The following is a 16,100-nucleotide window of genomic DNA, read 5'->3' on the forward strand; positions in this document are numbered from 1 at the left end:
CTGGCTGGCAGCTGGGCATGACCTCTGAGATCGCATTGGCATCGGTGCAATCTCGGAAGCCACAAGCTGGCCAGGCCAAGCTCGTGTGGCGAAATTCGCTTACTTCCTCGATCACACAGAAGAGTGCGGTGTTGTGTGCCACGTACTGCTGGAGCATGACGAGCCAAATGGAAAGCGAATGCGTGAGACCATCAGAATAGAACAGAAGGCAACTATCTAAAGGCTGTTACGTCAGGTGCCAAGAAGTCATGTGACGTGCCGAATATTCTTTTGTTGTTTTATTCATATTTCATCGCATGCATGGCCAAATAGGTAGTGGCTCCACAGGCCGCAAGGCCGTCTTCTTATTTACGTGTTCACAATCGTGCACCCCATTGGGCATACATTGCAGTAAATTGCAACAATGGATATAACGAAGTACTTTTGGCTCCCTCTTCAACTTCATTATAAGGAGGTTTGAGTGTAATTATAGCATCTGCATCCATGGACCGATGAAAGGAGATGGATAATGTCACGCTGTTGCTTGCATACAGGCAGGTAGGTAAAAGAAACAATGGCGATTAGAGTGAAGCTATTTATTTGAGTGAACTTGTGCCCACCTAACAAAAGTGGTGCTAAAGGTCAGAGATGGTGATAGAGGAAACCAAGAACTGTTCAAAGTCGTCAGTTGAATGACGTGACTTACAGCCAGCCACTGTATGATGAGCATCACTGTGCATTTGCGATCAAGCAGCATTCAGAATATTCTATACACTCCGTGTGCATTGTGGACAGCTAGTGAAAATGAACCCACCTGGTTAGCAGCTGCAACACTTGTGATGAAGTAATGATCTGATGCTGCTAGCACTTCTCTTTGAAACAGCTGAAACTAAACATAAGTAACAAAGAGAAGGCAAGCTTGATGACACCGGCAGCACAACATTGTAAAAGATAAATAAGTGCCAAAACAAAGTGGGTGCCGTGACATTAATTCCTGGGTTTAAGTGGACTCCCTCGTGAATTTTCTTGCTACTGATGATTTCATGATTCAGGGAGGAAGGTGTTGGAGACGTCCTTGCCGTGGCTGACTGGGCACAGACGCTCAGCTTCTACAATGTGGCCGGCCAGCAGACTGGCCGCGAGCGAGCCTTGGGGTTTGACCCAACATTTGTCAGCTACTTCCCCGGTGGCGAGTACCTCGTGGTGGGCGGCTCGTGCCGTGAGGCTCGCGTTTACACTCGAGATGGCATCTGCGTAGGACCTGTCTCTCAGCAAGCCTCGTGGGTGTGGTGCTGTCAAGCGCGCCCGGATGCCAGCCACCTGGTGAGCCTGAATGTGGTAGAGTGGTTTTGACCAGGGCTCAGTGTTGGCGGCGTAACTGCTCGTCATCATCAGCAGCAGCCTATTTTTATGTCCACTGCCCCAGGATGAAGGCCTCTCCCAGCTGTCTCCATTTACTTTTCTCTTGTGTCAGTTGACCCCATCTTATAAGTGTTGTTTGCTGGGCCAGTTACTGTCACCCCCATGTTACGTCTGTAAATTACCTAATTTCATCACATCATGTAATTTTCTTTCGTCCTCAGCTGCACTTCTCTTATTTTGGCACCCATTCTGTAACTCCAAAAAGCCGCCCTATTACACGTCCTATGCATGTCATGTCCTGCCCTGTGCGTTACATGCCCTGCCCAGTTCCATTTCTTTCTCTTAATGTCAGCTAGCATATCGGCCACCCCTATTTGCGCCCTAATCCATACCACTCTCTTGTACCTTAATGTTACACCTATTACTTTTCATTCCATTGCTTGTCACACAGTCCTCTACTTCAAACTTCTTTGTTAACCTCCAAGTATCTGTCCTATATGTTAGCACTGGTAGAATGCAATGATTGTACACTTTTCTTTTCAGGGATAGCAGTAAGCTGCCTGTCATGACTTGATCATGCAAAGTAAGGACACTCTCATGCTTCACTGCTCGTAGTTCATTTATTAATTTTATTCCCTTCGTCTGTAGCAGCGGCTTGACAGGGGTCTGGACTCCTCAGTCGAAGAGAGAGACGCACTCGCAGAGTACAAATGCCACGTACATGAATGACGGCTCAGCCAGTACATTTGGAATACTCAACATAATTGTAACGTGTATACATAGACGGCTGTGCACTGCATCAGCAAAATGCTATTATCAGGAAACGAAAGCACTTGAATGATGCATTAAAGAAACCCACGATGCAACATCATGACGACCCGAACGTTGTGAAATCCTAATTAACTCAAAAAAGTATTCAAGCGCTGATTGACCTGCCACGTTATTAATTCATGTCGACTCCCAAACAAAGCAGATGCAATCCAGCGAGGAAAATACAAAAATGCTTGTGTGTCATGCTTTGACGGCAGGTAGTTGAAAATAATCTAAAGCCCTGCACTATGTTGTTTCTCATAGCTTGTATGTTGCCTTGGAACATTAAGCTGCATAGTTTTGTTTTGCTCCTTAAACAGGACTGAGTGCTTGTACAGTGCTTGTACAGTGTACAAGTGCTTCACAATTCTGTATGAGATCATATTTTATCCAACTTTGTATAATTCAGAATTCTTGTAATTAAAAATGAACACCTGTGGTCCATGCAAGTTTGTATTGGTGCGAGCTATTCTACTGATATATTCATGCAGAACAAAATGATGCAACCAACTCTGCAGCGGTAGCTGTCATTTTTGCATCAAGCTTAAGAGAGCTACGGCAAGTATAATTTCAGGATTGCGCAATGACAACTGCGAATAGCAAAAGGTAAAACAAATATTAGTTCCCGCTGCACAAGTAATTAAGACTTCAGCCACCTTGGTGAAAATTTTAATATAAAAAGTAGTAGCCTATTAGGTTATTGACACTTGTATTTGATATATAGGTATGACAGTAGGACAAGCCTAATAAGATATAATGCTGGTAGGATTAGACTAATAGAAATAGGTTGGTAGCCTGTATTAGTGAACAGCATGTTCAGTTAGGTTGTTCGATAGTAAATCTTTTTAAATAGCTGATTTTTAACAACACTACACAGGACACAGAAAAAAGAACCATACGAAAACATCGACTTGTGGCTCTTTTCCTGTGCCCCATGTTGCACTGTTAAAAATTGGCTGTATTAGTCAAGTAAGCCTAATTGAGCTGGCACTAATAGATGCACATTAGGCCACTCTAATCGACATACAGTTGCACTGGATAACTAGAGCCAGTACTTCCAGTGTGGCACAGTAGATGGGTTTGGTTTCTGATTACAATGTCCCTCTATGGTACGTAATTAAGAAGTTAATTTATGCTTTTACCAATTAGCAGGCTCATAAAAACAAAAATCTTATATATATATATACACACATACACACACACACACACACACACACACACACACACATATATATATATATATATATATATATATATATATATATATATATATATATATATATATATATATATATATATATATATATATATATATATATATATATATCTGTGTGTGTGTGTGTGTGTATCACCTGATTTTGACTGTGAAAGTAATGTACAATCAAACCCACTTATAATATACAGTTGACTTTCGTTAGTTTGACACAGGTTAATTGGATTTTTCAGTTAAGAGGAAGCTTTAGCTCGGGTGCTCCTATCTAAATACATGTAAAAGGAGAATTCGTTTTTCTCGGCAACCACTGCACCAAATTTGACGGGGTTTGTTGCAGTTAAAAGACAAAATTAAAATCTAGTGACTGTTCGTTTCGAATTTTCGATTTAGGTCGTCAATTTTTTATTAAAAATTGGCAAAAATCGCAAATTTTAAGAAAACGAAACTATCAAGTTTACAACTCCGTAACTCAGCAAGAATAGGTGATATCGCAATTCTGTGAATTGTACCTAATAGCACATCTAAAGCGGACAAATTTGACATCTTATACATGGATCTCAAAAAATTTATTAATATTTAATTACAACTTTTGCAGAACCCTCGTAAACAACGTAACAAACTCACGTAAGATGTAAAATGACATATGAAATTTGGCCGCTTTGAATGATCTAATGGATGCCGTTTACAGAACCACGATATCTGTACTTGATGCAGAGCTATTAGTTTGTAAACTTCGTGCTTCTATTTTTTTCAGACTTCTGAATTTTTGAAAATCTTTTTAACAAAATTCAAGCCCTAAATCGAAATTCCGCTTCCAACAGTCACTAGAATTTAACTTTCTCTCTCAAAAGCAACAAATTTCATTAAAATCGGTCCAGGGGTTATCTCAGAAAAACGTTTTTGCGTTTTTACATGTATTTGAATAGGCCGCGTCGGAGTTGGGCCCGAGCTAAAGCTTCCTCTTAATTCTATTCCGATTGAAGCTCCCAGCCAGTACCCATGCATTCCTATAGGCCCAAACTTTTGTTATTTCATTCCTAAAGTTGGTCTTAATCATACAGTTCGAGGTTCACCAGACCGCGCGCGCGCGCCTGACCCCTATGGTGACCCCAATAGCAACCCCTTGGTCGCGATTAGGGGACAGCGAATTCGTTCAACACGCGTCATCTCCTGTCAAAAGTGCTTATTTTCGGCATGCCCTAAGAAGATTTTTAAGCATTACCTGTAGCTCACACTGTCTCATTACTGTTGTTACCCTATTTTAAGGCACCCCCTCCCCCTTTCTTTTTCAAGGAAATTGGGCCGTAAATTGCGTGTGTGGTTCAATCGGATACGAAACCAAAACCTCCTTATCGGCGTTCATCTGCTTTACCGCATAGCACAGATGTATAGCGGCGTAGCTGACTTTAGGTAACCAGACGCTGTTTTGCAACACATATTAGACCATATTAGACCCTTTTTGGGCCAAAGGGCTGTCAAATCGTGACTGCCGACACCAGCTTCAGTGTCGGTAATTGTTGCAGATGTTCAAGGGTGAGTGCATACATAACGGAACTACACGGATATAACGACCATTTATTGCAGAACTGTCAAGGTCGTTATAAGCTGGTTTGACACTGTTACTAAAGAATTATCCTCACATTTATGGTGCCATGGTTTTATTATTTACTTAGCCTTCATAGAAAAACTTGCACAAGACTCATGCATATTCCTATTAGCCTAGTAAGCACCATACCATAACTAATAAAATATGATAATGTAATAAAAGAAATTTATACCAACCGGTTAGCATCTAATTCTACAAGACCACTACAGCACTGTATAACAGTGTCTTTATCCATGTCACTTGGCCACTTTTCAGCAGTTATTGAGTCGATGGCCATTGAGTTTCTCAAATTCTACTGACTCAAAGGAGTTGTATCGCTGCTACTCAAATAACTTTATGGCTGTTGAAATGCTTTAACACCAAGACCCTGTGGCTCTACCATTCCAAGCGACCGTTCGGTATCTGCAAAGGAGACCAGTACTATACAAATTATTCTAAGTGCCTAGAAGTGTTCATTGCTGCAGTGCATTTAAAGAACTTATTGAAATAATGTAACATATTTCCTGGTGTATAAGTCATGATTTCTTTCTGAATTTTTTGTCGGTGCGTCTTAAAAACAGTGTGACTTTGATACATCTTTTGTTTTGTTCGTTCGGAAAAAGCTGCCGCCAAAATCGGATAGGATGCTATGGCTACACGAAACGTGCTGCGTCGACTTCCTCTGGCAGTTGCTACGAGTTGTGTGCGTGCTATAGAGGTACCGGGTTCTTCTCGTGATCGAGTTGCCGAGCGCCGTGTGAGAGGGACGGAGCAGCAAACGCGAGCACCAGCATGCCGACCACGAGTCGACCGACTCCAAAGTCATCGCATCTGCAGATCGCTTTCAAGATACAGCGTATGGCTCAGCAAACTACGCAGTTGCTGCCAGAGTACAAGCCACCTCCCCCTCCCTACTGCGCTGCTTTCCCACTTTGCTCCTTTGTGCTTGAGTCGGCTCATTTTTGCATGCTTCCACTCACACATGCAGCATAGGGCGCGTGGGGACGATGTTATCGCCCTTGGACTTTATACGAAACATTGCAACGACCATGACGGCAGAAGTGCGCCTGGGGTGTCCATATTATTGCTTGCGCATTACCTGTGTTCATGAAATGAAACATCGCTGTGTATTTTTTAATCGCTTACAGAATGAACAGGTGCGTCTTATACACTGGTGCGACATATATGTTCTTGTTTTGTTTTTTCGGAAAAACTGCTGTTTTGAGGGGGGTGTGACTTATACAAAAGTGCGATTTATAACCGGTAAATACGGTACTATCTTTAGTGACGCTGTTTTTGAACTTGCACATTTTGTATGAATCGTTGTCGGCTTTGTTTGAGTGCTCTGGCAACATCGGGGCTTCTTGGTGCAAGAAAGTAAGTTATGTTTACAAAGTAAATAGTTTTCTGGAATTTTCTCTCTTCAAAATCATTGCTTACTGCTCGCTAGTCTAAACACACCGTTGACAAAGTTGCCCATGTCCACTGTTTTAAGACTTTCATCATTTTGAATAAAGTTCCCCACAACTTCATCTACTCAAAAGGCTACTGATGTTATGCATATAGCATATCAAAACTGCCTGTATAGCAGCACGCGCTTTGCTGTTTGTAGACTATCTGTGTGAAGGCCTTCTGAATGGCCATGTGACACCAGTATTAGACTAGCACAAATATGTCTAGTTGACACTTTTTGTCATGGGAACAATGATGTGCTTCCATCTCCACAATCACTCTGAGCATATGCGGCCTGCAAAAGCACTGCTTCTGAGATTTGTTTTTGTTATTGAAAGGCCAACATCGCAGGGGTGTGGATTTGGGCACCACCTATTAGGAGTCTTGCTATTGTGGCACTTTGGCACGTGTTGTGCAATGAGTGGTTCAGCAGTGGGCACCAGGAGGTACAGGAAAAGCTATTCTTGGGCTCAACTTTTATTTTTCTATAAAAAACATGTAAAATGCAGAAATAATCTCGTTAACCTTGTGCGGTGCTGTGTATGCAATTGCCTATGTTACAGTAACACCTGATAATTGGAAAAACTTAAAAAAAAATAAGCTCTGAAAGATAAAATCTGCTAGCAATTATTCCTCATCAGCCTGGTGATGTTAGGAGCAAAGTATTCCTGTGCTAATCGCAGGCGGTGTTGGTTTCTTGCGGATGATTCAAATTCTCTACATTTCCACTACTTTTGGCTCAACTTTTTTAGGCTCTGGGCTGTCAAGATGGCACAATTGCCTACTTCGAGCTGGGCTTCTCCACAGTGCACAGCTTGTACCGCGAACGGTATGCCTACAGAGACAACATGACAGACGTCATCATTCAGCACCTCGTAACAGACGAAAAAGGTGTGCATCACTAATGTTTTCTCTGTTTGTGTGTTACGTTTGTTTGCCGGCCTTCCAAATGCTTCCACTTGCTGCAACTTGCAGGATTCCTTGAGTGCAGTGCTCGAATTGTGCTTGCAATTTGTACCATTGCTGTTTTCAACCTTTGCAGTGCGAATCAAGTGCCGTGACCTGGTCAAGAAATTGGCAATCTACAGGCACCGCCTTGCGGTGAGTTCACTGGTGGAATGTTTGCTGTTGTTGCTTGGAAAGATTAGGTGACAGTGGCAAACATTGGCCTTTCAAGGTTTTCTGAAGTGCCACCACAGGTGTCCTTGCACGTAAACAATGCTGTAGTTGAGATTAAGATGAGTTCTTACTGGTCACACTGTTTCTAATGTGGACAACCCATGGACGTTTAGATTAACAGAGTGGGCGTCAAGCCAAGCAAAGCACAGTCAAGGATGGCAAAGGGTTATGCAGAGGGATTAGGAAATTTGCAGGAGTAGAATGGAATTGGCTGACATGGGACAGGTGTAATTGGAGATTTCTGGGAGAGGGCTCAGTCCTGTACTCTGCAGGAATAGGCTAAAATGTAATAATGATAAGGGTAAAATTATCGCTGTAAGACGACTGCACCTACACTTGAGCAATGTAACCTTGAGATGGTTGAGCTATTTTCAGTGCCTACAGAATAGCCTGTGTTGATTGCCGAGCTAGCTTTGCTCTTCAGCATTTGTGATAACATTGTGTGTGTGTACGTATGTGTATGTATGTGTGCGTGCAAATTCAAGCGCAGCTGCCGTGGCTGCCATTCCACTGTGGGCTGTGATAGCATTGAATGTCTGTGCTTATTTACAATTCATATGTATGTCTGTACAGTCAGGTGATGTTATGTGAAACCAAGGTATTTTCAGTTACAGCCTGCTTATCCTATTATGCATGTTATTCAAATTTAATTTTATGTTGTTATAGTGATAATGTATCATGCTCACTCGATGCTTGCCCCATAAACAACAGTGCTATGATGTCTTGGCACAAACAGCTTTACGAGCAGGGTTTGAATTTATAGATCTTCTTACATACGCAGCATTTGTGATTGGCTATTACTATGATGATCTTCTGCTTATTGCGCCGATCACAATCAAGAGTGGCCAACCGATGAAGATCCACTCTTACGTAAAAAAAGTTTCATGAATATGAGCCCAGGTCTTTGGAATAATGTGTCTTATTTGGGTTGAAGTACGGACTAGCTTGTTTCCTCCTAGCCAGTCTGTAATATAGTCAACATGCGACATTTCAAGCTCCCAGAAAATGAAGATCTTTTTCTTGAATCAAACAAAAGCTTAAATTATCAAAGTTAGAAGAAAATGTGGCACATAACCAAATTCTTATATACACGTAAGTTTTCGTTGGAGCAACTGTACAGCTAAAACAGATGCACAGAGCAATCTCAACATACGTAACTACCTCAATGTCAAACGCAGGCATGTTTTGACTCTCTGTACTTTGTGAAAATCTCGGCAGTTGCTTTTGGTTATGCCTCTTCATGCTGGGAAACCAGAAAGCTTGAATGAACCAAAAGCCATGTTCAAATAAAGCTGATATCTGTTATATTGAAAACATAGTGGACCAGCCAAAGTAGTGTAGTAAAGTTGAGTCAACTGGAAATTTGGATTGTGTGATACCATGTTACGTGCCACTTACAGGTCCAGCTGCCTGAACGAATCATGGTGTACGAGCTGAGTACCGAGGCCTCTGACATTAACGACATGCACTACAGACTGCGAGACAAAATCGTCCGCAAGGTGGAGTGCACGCTGCTGGTCGTCTGCTCTGAGCACCTTGTTCTTTGCCAGGTGGGTGCTCCCCCATCACCCAAAGCACCAGATCTCACCTACTATCATCGTCACTGGTCTGTAGCAACTACTAAAGCCCCGCTTTAAGAGTGAGACAAAGTGCACATTGTGTTTTCAACTAACACTGAGAGATGGCGCCATTGTTATGTTCCTGCGAAAATCTACATTTCTTTAATTTACATCTTATGTTGCTACAGACATGAACTTTTTATTTGTTCTGGCTGAAATGGGCAAAAGAGTGCACCCGCACCTGGTATTAATTTGCGTCTGCTGCAAAATGCAACCTTGGTGTGAAGTTTGAGTGTAAGCGAAGCAGTGGTTTAGTCACAACAGTCATGTATACCTCGCACTGCTGTGTATGGCATGGTAGATGCTGTAGAGAACCGATAATTAGAGCTAACGAATAATTCCTACTTGCCCTGAGGTTCTGTCACAACGACTAGCATTTCATTGAGGGAAAAGCTTTTAGTTGTTGAAATGCACGAGGTGCGCAATGGCTAATTTAAACAGGATTTCCCACTTGTGCTTACTGCTTATTGTGTAAGCCTAATTTATTATTTCAGGGTATTACATAATATGGCGGCAGTATATATGTAGATATGGTCATGAATTTCATATAGTCATAAGAACAGTAAAAATAAATTTAAATACAAAAGTTGCTAATAAAGTTCAGGTAGAAAGGAACATTGAAGGAAGAAAAAAAGGTTAATATGCAGAACTCAACCATTTGTTAAAAATTCAGGTGCTTGCAGGGTCTGCTGTATTAATCAAAGTAGTGGAAAGCAACTCACAACAGACACAAATACTCACTAAAATAAAGGCAACTAACTTATAGTCTGTAGTACTGTTAGTTAGTTGCATTAGCTTCACTGCATGCAGCTATATATTGGCAGAAATGACCAAATACAAATTTTACTTTTTGCATCACGCTATTGAACATCCCAGCACATACAGTACGGTGGTGTGTTTCCTTCACACCATCCATACACTGGTGCATTCTGCAGCAGGAGTTGTGAGTACTGTGTATCATCTTGGGACTGTGCGACTTCAGCACAACGGTGTACAGGCAGCTGCGCAGCTTCATTCACGTTTGGTTCTGCCATCGCTTTGCATATTGTCAGTGCCTTTGTATTCATTCAAATTATGGCCTATTTTAAGAGACAGCAGCCATAAACATTGTCACGCTTTATTTGTAGCTTGGGCTTGTGCAATGCAAAATAAGTCGGTCTCACTATGGGTGGAGGCTTACTTAGTCACAAACAATGGGAAAGACAGGTAGTAATGCCATCTTGAAATTTTCACACCAGCTCCCCATGATGTCATAAATTTTGACATCATTTGAACATTAGCTCGAGGCTGCTTAATGATCTAATAATAATAAAAAAATTGAACTCCTTTATAAGTGTTTCCAGCGTCAATATGGAAACATTGCTTGCATATAAATGATCCATGTATGCAAAAATATGGTGAAATCCCTGATGTCACACTGATGTCATGTGGTCAATCGCAGAGTGATGATAGGACACCAATGGAAATGGGCGCGATGCAACAGGCACAGAAAAAATAGAGGAGGCGCTGTTCGTATGCCTTAGTCCATATGCATGCAGTCCATTGGACTGTGGACTGCATGCCCATCCACTTTACTGCTTCCTGTTCTGTTTCTATGCTACCCCCTTCTTTTTCTGTGTTACTTTGCAACATAACTTCTATGCTGCAGTGATGCTGAAGCATTGCAGGGCAAACAGCTGCAGTGCAGCCTGTACTGCCCTATGGTTATGTGGTCACGTGCACTCAGTGCGGTTACCATGTGGTGAGTCATTGAATGCATTGTAGCCAAATTTATTTTTAAAATTTAATGTCCCTTCACAGTTCCTCTCTTGCCCCTATTTTTCAAACAGCTAATGCCATCAAGTCACTTTTGCTTGATCAAAACAGCCACGTAGATTGCAAGCAGGTGCTACAGGGCTTCCCTGTCTTGACTCATAACACCGCACTACTATGGCATATGGCAAGTGGTAACCTTTGCAGAAATTCGGGGCTGCCAGTTGGCATTTTATGTCGACTGCAGGAACGGCGGCTGCAGTGTCTGCGTCTCCGTGGTGGTGCCTGTGAACGGGAGTGGGTCCTGTCATCGGCGATCCGCTACATCCGGGCTCTCGGTGGCCCCGTCGGCCGTGAGGGCCTCCTGGTTGGCCTGCGGGACGGGCAGGTGTTGCAGCTGCTATTGGACAACCCCTTCCCGCTTTTCCTCGTCAAGGTGTGTGCCTTGGCCGCACAGGGAACGCAAATGCATGCCACTGGTGGTATAGCATGTTAGCTGCAGGCATCAGTGGAAGCAGAGAGACATCTGGGGCCGTATTCTGTAGTTATCACTTATGGGATGCAGTCAATTTCACGTGATTTCACACAAATCGGCATCGGTCACGCTGAATGATGTGGCACTGTCGAGTGGTCACTTTCGGGGATACAATCACTTTTACGAGATTTGCGGGACTTGGCAAATGGTGCCTGGAATGCCGTCAGCCGTATACTTTTACACCTCTGATGCTGCGTTGTGCTGTATCTTACAAAGCTGACGGTATCCCCGGAAGCGATTGCTTAAAGATACTACCCTCGGCAAGCTGTCCTTTTCGGATCCCTAAGAGGAGCCGCATCAGGGGAAGCAGGGTTAGTCCTAATCAGAAAACGAGTTCTGTAAATGTAGTGGTGGAAGTGAGAAGCCACTTTCAGTCACTGTCAAATGTTTGCCATGAGTTGCGCAGTAGTTCTGCTGCATCTAGCTGAACATTTAGCTCTAGCACGCAATTGATTGTTAACTGCCATCTTGTACTTGGGAGAGCTCACTGCTGCTTCAAATGCTGAAATTTGCAGCACAATAAACAGAATGGGCTGGGGTGCGTTTGGCACGCATTTTCAGGTCATGAACAGCAGGTTGCCATTATGCCTCAAAAGAAAAGTGTATAACAGCTGTGTCTTACCAGTACTCACCTACGGGGCAGAAACCTGGAGGCTTACGAAAAGGGTTCTACTTCAACTGAAGACGACACAACGAGCTATGGAAAGGAGAATGATGGGTGTATCGTTAAGGGACAAGAAAAGAGCAGATTGGGTGAGGGAACAAACGCGAGTTAATGACATCTTAGTTGAAATCAAGAAAAAGAAGTGGGCATGGGCAGGACATCTAATGAGAAGGGAAGATAACCGATGGTCATTAAGGGTTACGGGCAGAATTCCAAGGGAAAGGAAGCGTAGCAGGGGGTGGCAGAAAGTTAGGTAGGTGGAGGAGATTAAGAAGTTTGCAGGGAAAACATGGCCACAATTAGCACATGACCGGGCTAGTTAAAGAAGTATGGGAGAGGCCTTTGCCCTACAGCGGGCATAGCCAGGCTGCTGCTGATGATGATGAAACAGGCCTTTTCTGCCCATTTTTTTCTGTCTCAGTCTGCTCTTTCATTTTCCTGTAAAGGCTTGGCATTTTCAAGTGAAGCTTGTATTGGCACACAAGTGGTGTTGTCGTGGTCATGCAAAAACCCAGGTGCTCCCATAGCAGAGCAGCTGCGGGAAAGGGCAGTTTCTTGAGTTAATAGCTGCGCCGGCTTCGGAGCGTGAGTCATTAGTAAGGATTGCGCAACCAATCAGCCGTTTCGCCTCTGCTGGGGAGGGAAAGGGCAGGAAAGGGTTTCGTGCATGCTGCACCGGCTTCGTTTCTGTTCAGTTCATTCTTGAAAAACAGATGGGACAGCCACGTCTTGTCCGTTCCCCCGAAGAACTGGCAGCGTTCAACGAGCGGCTGCGAGAGCTTGCCCATGAAAGGGCTTGCCAACAGCGTGCCAATCCAGCTGTTACGGCCTAAATATAGTCCGACATAGCGTGAACGCATGCATATGTTACGTCACGTTCGTGAGAACAACAGCGTCTATAGTTTCACTGATGGTTCGACGCACTGGCGCCACCAACGTAACCGACCGCAGCCAACACGCTCCAATGCACCCGGTGTCTAACGACGCTTGGTCACGTACTGATAACATCGGATTATAAACGCACCTCTAAAGCCGCCCGAGCCCAGGCAATCCAACAGCAATGAGAAGATGCTGAACTGAGGGAGCAGGAGGCCGAAGCAATCCGGCACCATTATCTGTGGATTACATAACCGTGACGAAGGTCAGGTGCATGCAGGACCAGCTTCGCTTATCCCCATTTTTTCGTAGAGAAGGGTAGGTCAGTTTTTTAAATTTTATCCTGAAGCACTAGTACAGTAGAACCTCACTGATACGTTTCCACTACGTACGATTTCCCGGCACCAACATTCGCTATTGAGACCACAAAAAATGACCCAATAGAGTTGCGCTTATTCTTTACAGGTTGTCATGTTCCCGGAAAACATGATTCTTCGGCAACAACCTTCAGAACATCGCCAGACTGTGATCATATCATACATTTTCCAGCCGCTAAATCCCCAGTAAACGAGAAAATACAAGAGGCGCGCGCAATCTAGAACAGTACAGTTAAACCTCAATGTAACGAACTCGCTAAAATTGGCAATTTGCTTCGTTATATCAAAATTTCGTTGTATGGAAATTTGGCCTTTTATGCGAATAAGTACAGTCACTGATCAATTTTTCTTACACGGAAAGGGGTCACAAAATTTTCCATATTGTTGGGCAATTGAAAAAAGCAAATTTGAATGAGAAAACAATTCATTTTAATAAATTTCGGAGTCTGCGATGAATGAAACGGTTTCATGCCACGTCGACGATATCTTCACATCAACTTATTCATTCTGACTTATTCTGACTTGGCACAAACAGCTTTACAAGCAGGGTTTGAATTTATAAATCTTCTTACATAAGCAGCATTTGTGAATAGCCATTACTGTGGTGATCTTCTGTTTATTGCCTTTTCTGACTTATTCGTTGGTGCGTCTTATAGAACGATGCGACTTATATACAGTCAAAATCGGATCGGATGCTATGGCCACGTGCTTTGTATCGAGTGGCCATCAAATGACACTCCACCTTGTGTCACCTTCTGCCATGCACAGCAACTACACCTCATTGCACTAGTTGCTGTTGTTCCTGCACACTTTGCACGTGTTGTCACAGCCTTGCTAACCATGATGTCACATGTGAAGCAAAGTCAGCGAAGTTATGATGTGAAATTAAAGCTTCGTGCACTGCGGTTGAATTTGCAGTGGAGCATGGAAACCGAGCAGCAGGGAGGGAATTCAAAGTCAGTGAGAAAATGACCTGGGACTAGCGGTATGAAGTCAGAAGACGGCAGTGATATGCCAGCAGAACTCCAACCTAAAGTAGCTGCATTGTTTGTAAGCAACTCAGAGGAGGACGACTTTGATGGCTTTGGTTAAACACTGTCATGTAAGCTATCAATAGCATCGCTCATGCTGTCGGAATAAAATGCAGTTAAACCTCTATATAACAAACTTCAGTGTAAGAAAATTATTGATATAACAAAGTATTTAACTTTTCATAACCGCTTGTCCATAGAAAGCCATGTATTAAGAACCTCAACATAACGAAGTACATTTGTATGCGATTTCAAAATAACGAAATTTCGCTTCCACCGCAAAAGAATGCCGAGACAATAAATGGAAACTTCCACGGACGCAGATGGTCAAATGACTGAAATATAAGCGGCTCCTTGCAAACGCACCTCTCAAATCGCATACCACACGACAAGAGCGACAGCCGAAGTGGAGCCGCATCGTGTTTCGTATGAAGTCCAAGTGCGATAAGATCCTATCGTGCCTCACGCACTGTGTGTGTTAGGTACGAGTGAAAGTGTGTGAAGGTGGAGACAAAAAAGATGGTGGCTTCACGAGTGCCACCATCCCTGTGAGCAAAGCGAAAGAGGGGGAGGAGAGCTCACTCATGGTAACACGATCAAGAGCGCGCAAAGGGCGGAATGGAGGTAAGTTGGTGTGTGTCTCGATTTCTGGCATGAACCCCGGCCGTGGCTGCGCATGGCTGTAAGCGTGGCTCCGCGCATACGCAGCCACACACCCTGCTTTAGAGGTAATCTTCCGCGTGTCTAAAGAGTGGGCGTGCCAAGGTGCCGTGGCATCATGTAAGCTGTCTTTCTGCGCATTTAGTATTGGTGGTTGCATAATCTCGAGCTTTGGAGACCTGTTGGAGTGAGAGGCATACAAAGCATTCGCTCCCAGCTGCCAGCGCTTTTCATCATAGCGTCGTCCCAGTCCAGGCGAAGCTATCAGCCGCGCAGGCGGAGTGCACGCGAAAGCATGGCTGGCTTTGCTTAATTCGTACCGCCGATGTTAACATATCGTCGACTTGGCATGAAACTGTATCATTCATCGCTGACTTCCAAATTCATGAAAATGAATTGTTTTCTCATTCAAATTTGCTTGTCGATCGCCCGATAGTTCGGAAAATTCTGCGGCCCCTTTCCGTATAAGAAGAATCGATCGATGACTACTTATTTGCATAAAAGGTTGGATTTCAATACAACGAAATTTTTATATAAAGAAGGAAACTGCCGATTTTACCTACTTCATTATACTGAGGTTTAAATGTACTTCTGAAAAGTATTGTCTAGATGTTGGAAGGTGCTTGCATGCGTGTCAGCACTGCCTACTGCGGGATGTGTGCAGAGGCATCTGTTTTCATCATACGTTCTCATGACCTGATCGTCAACAAGTTTTTAAATTGCTTACCGAATGAATAGGTGCGTCTTATACACTGGCATGAGTTATATGCGTTTTTTATTTTCAGGAAAGCTGCCATTTCGAGGCGGGTGCGTCTTATACACAGGTGTGAGTTATAGACCAGAAAATACGGCATTTGCAAAATGAGCAGTAAATGCAAAAATATTGCATCAATTTATTTTGTTCTAGTTCATTGCACACATCTGTATGCAAGGAATGAGTGTGCAAAAGTTCATATCAAAATTTTCATTTAACAAAAGTTATCAAAGTTTACTAAATGAGAGGGAG

General features: G+C 43.2%; 1 protein-coding gene across 1 annotated transcript in view; it reads left to right on the plus strand.

Annotated features, from left to right (window-relative positions):
* Oseg1 (intraflagellar transport protein Oseg1) overlaps window positions 1-16,100 on the plus strand; it is an 86,340-nt gene that overhangs the window by 11,365 nt on the left and 58,875 nt on the right. The window contains exons 6-10 of the mRNA XM_050176276.3: window positions 1,032-1,302; window positions 7,154-7,292; window positions 7,444-7,502; window positions 8,981-9,130; window positions 11,199-11,387. Of these exons, the coding sequence (XP_050032233.2) occupies window positions 1,032-1,302; window positions 7,154-7,292; window positions 7,444-7,502; window positions 8,981-9,130; window positions 11,199-11,387 (808 nt within the window). The remainder of the gene's footprint in view (window positions 1-1,031; window positions 1,303-7,153; window positions 7,293-7,443; window positions 7,503-8,980; window positions 9,131-11,198; window positions 11,388-16,100) is intronic.

Source organism: Dermacentor andersoni, chromosome 9, assembly GCF_023375885.2.
Source record: "Dermacentor andersoni chromosome 9, qqDerAnde1_hic_scaffold, whole genome shotgun sequence".
In the NCBI taxonomy this organism is placed as follows: domain Eukaryota; kingdom Metazoa; phylum Arthropoda; class Arachnida; order Ixodida; family Ixodidae; genus Dermacentor; species Dermacentor andersoni.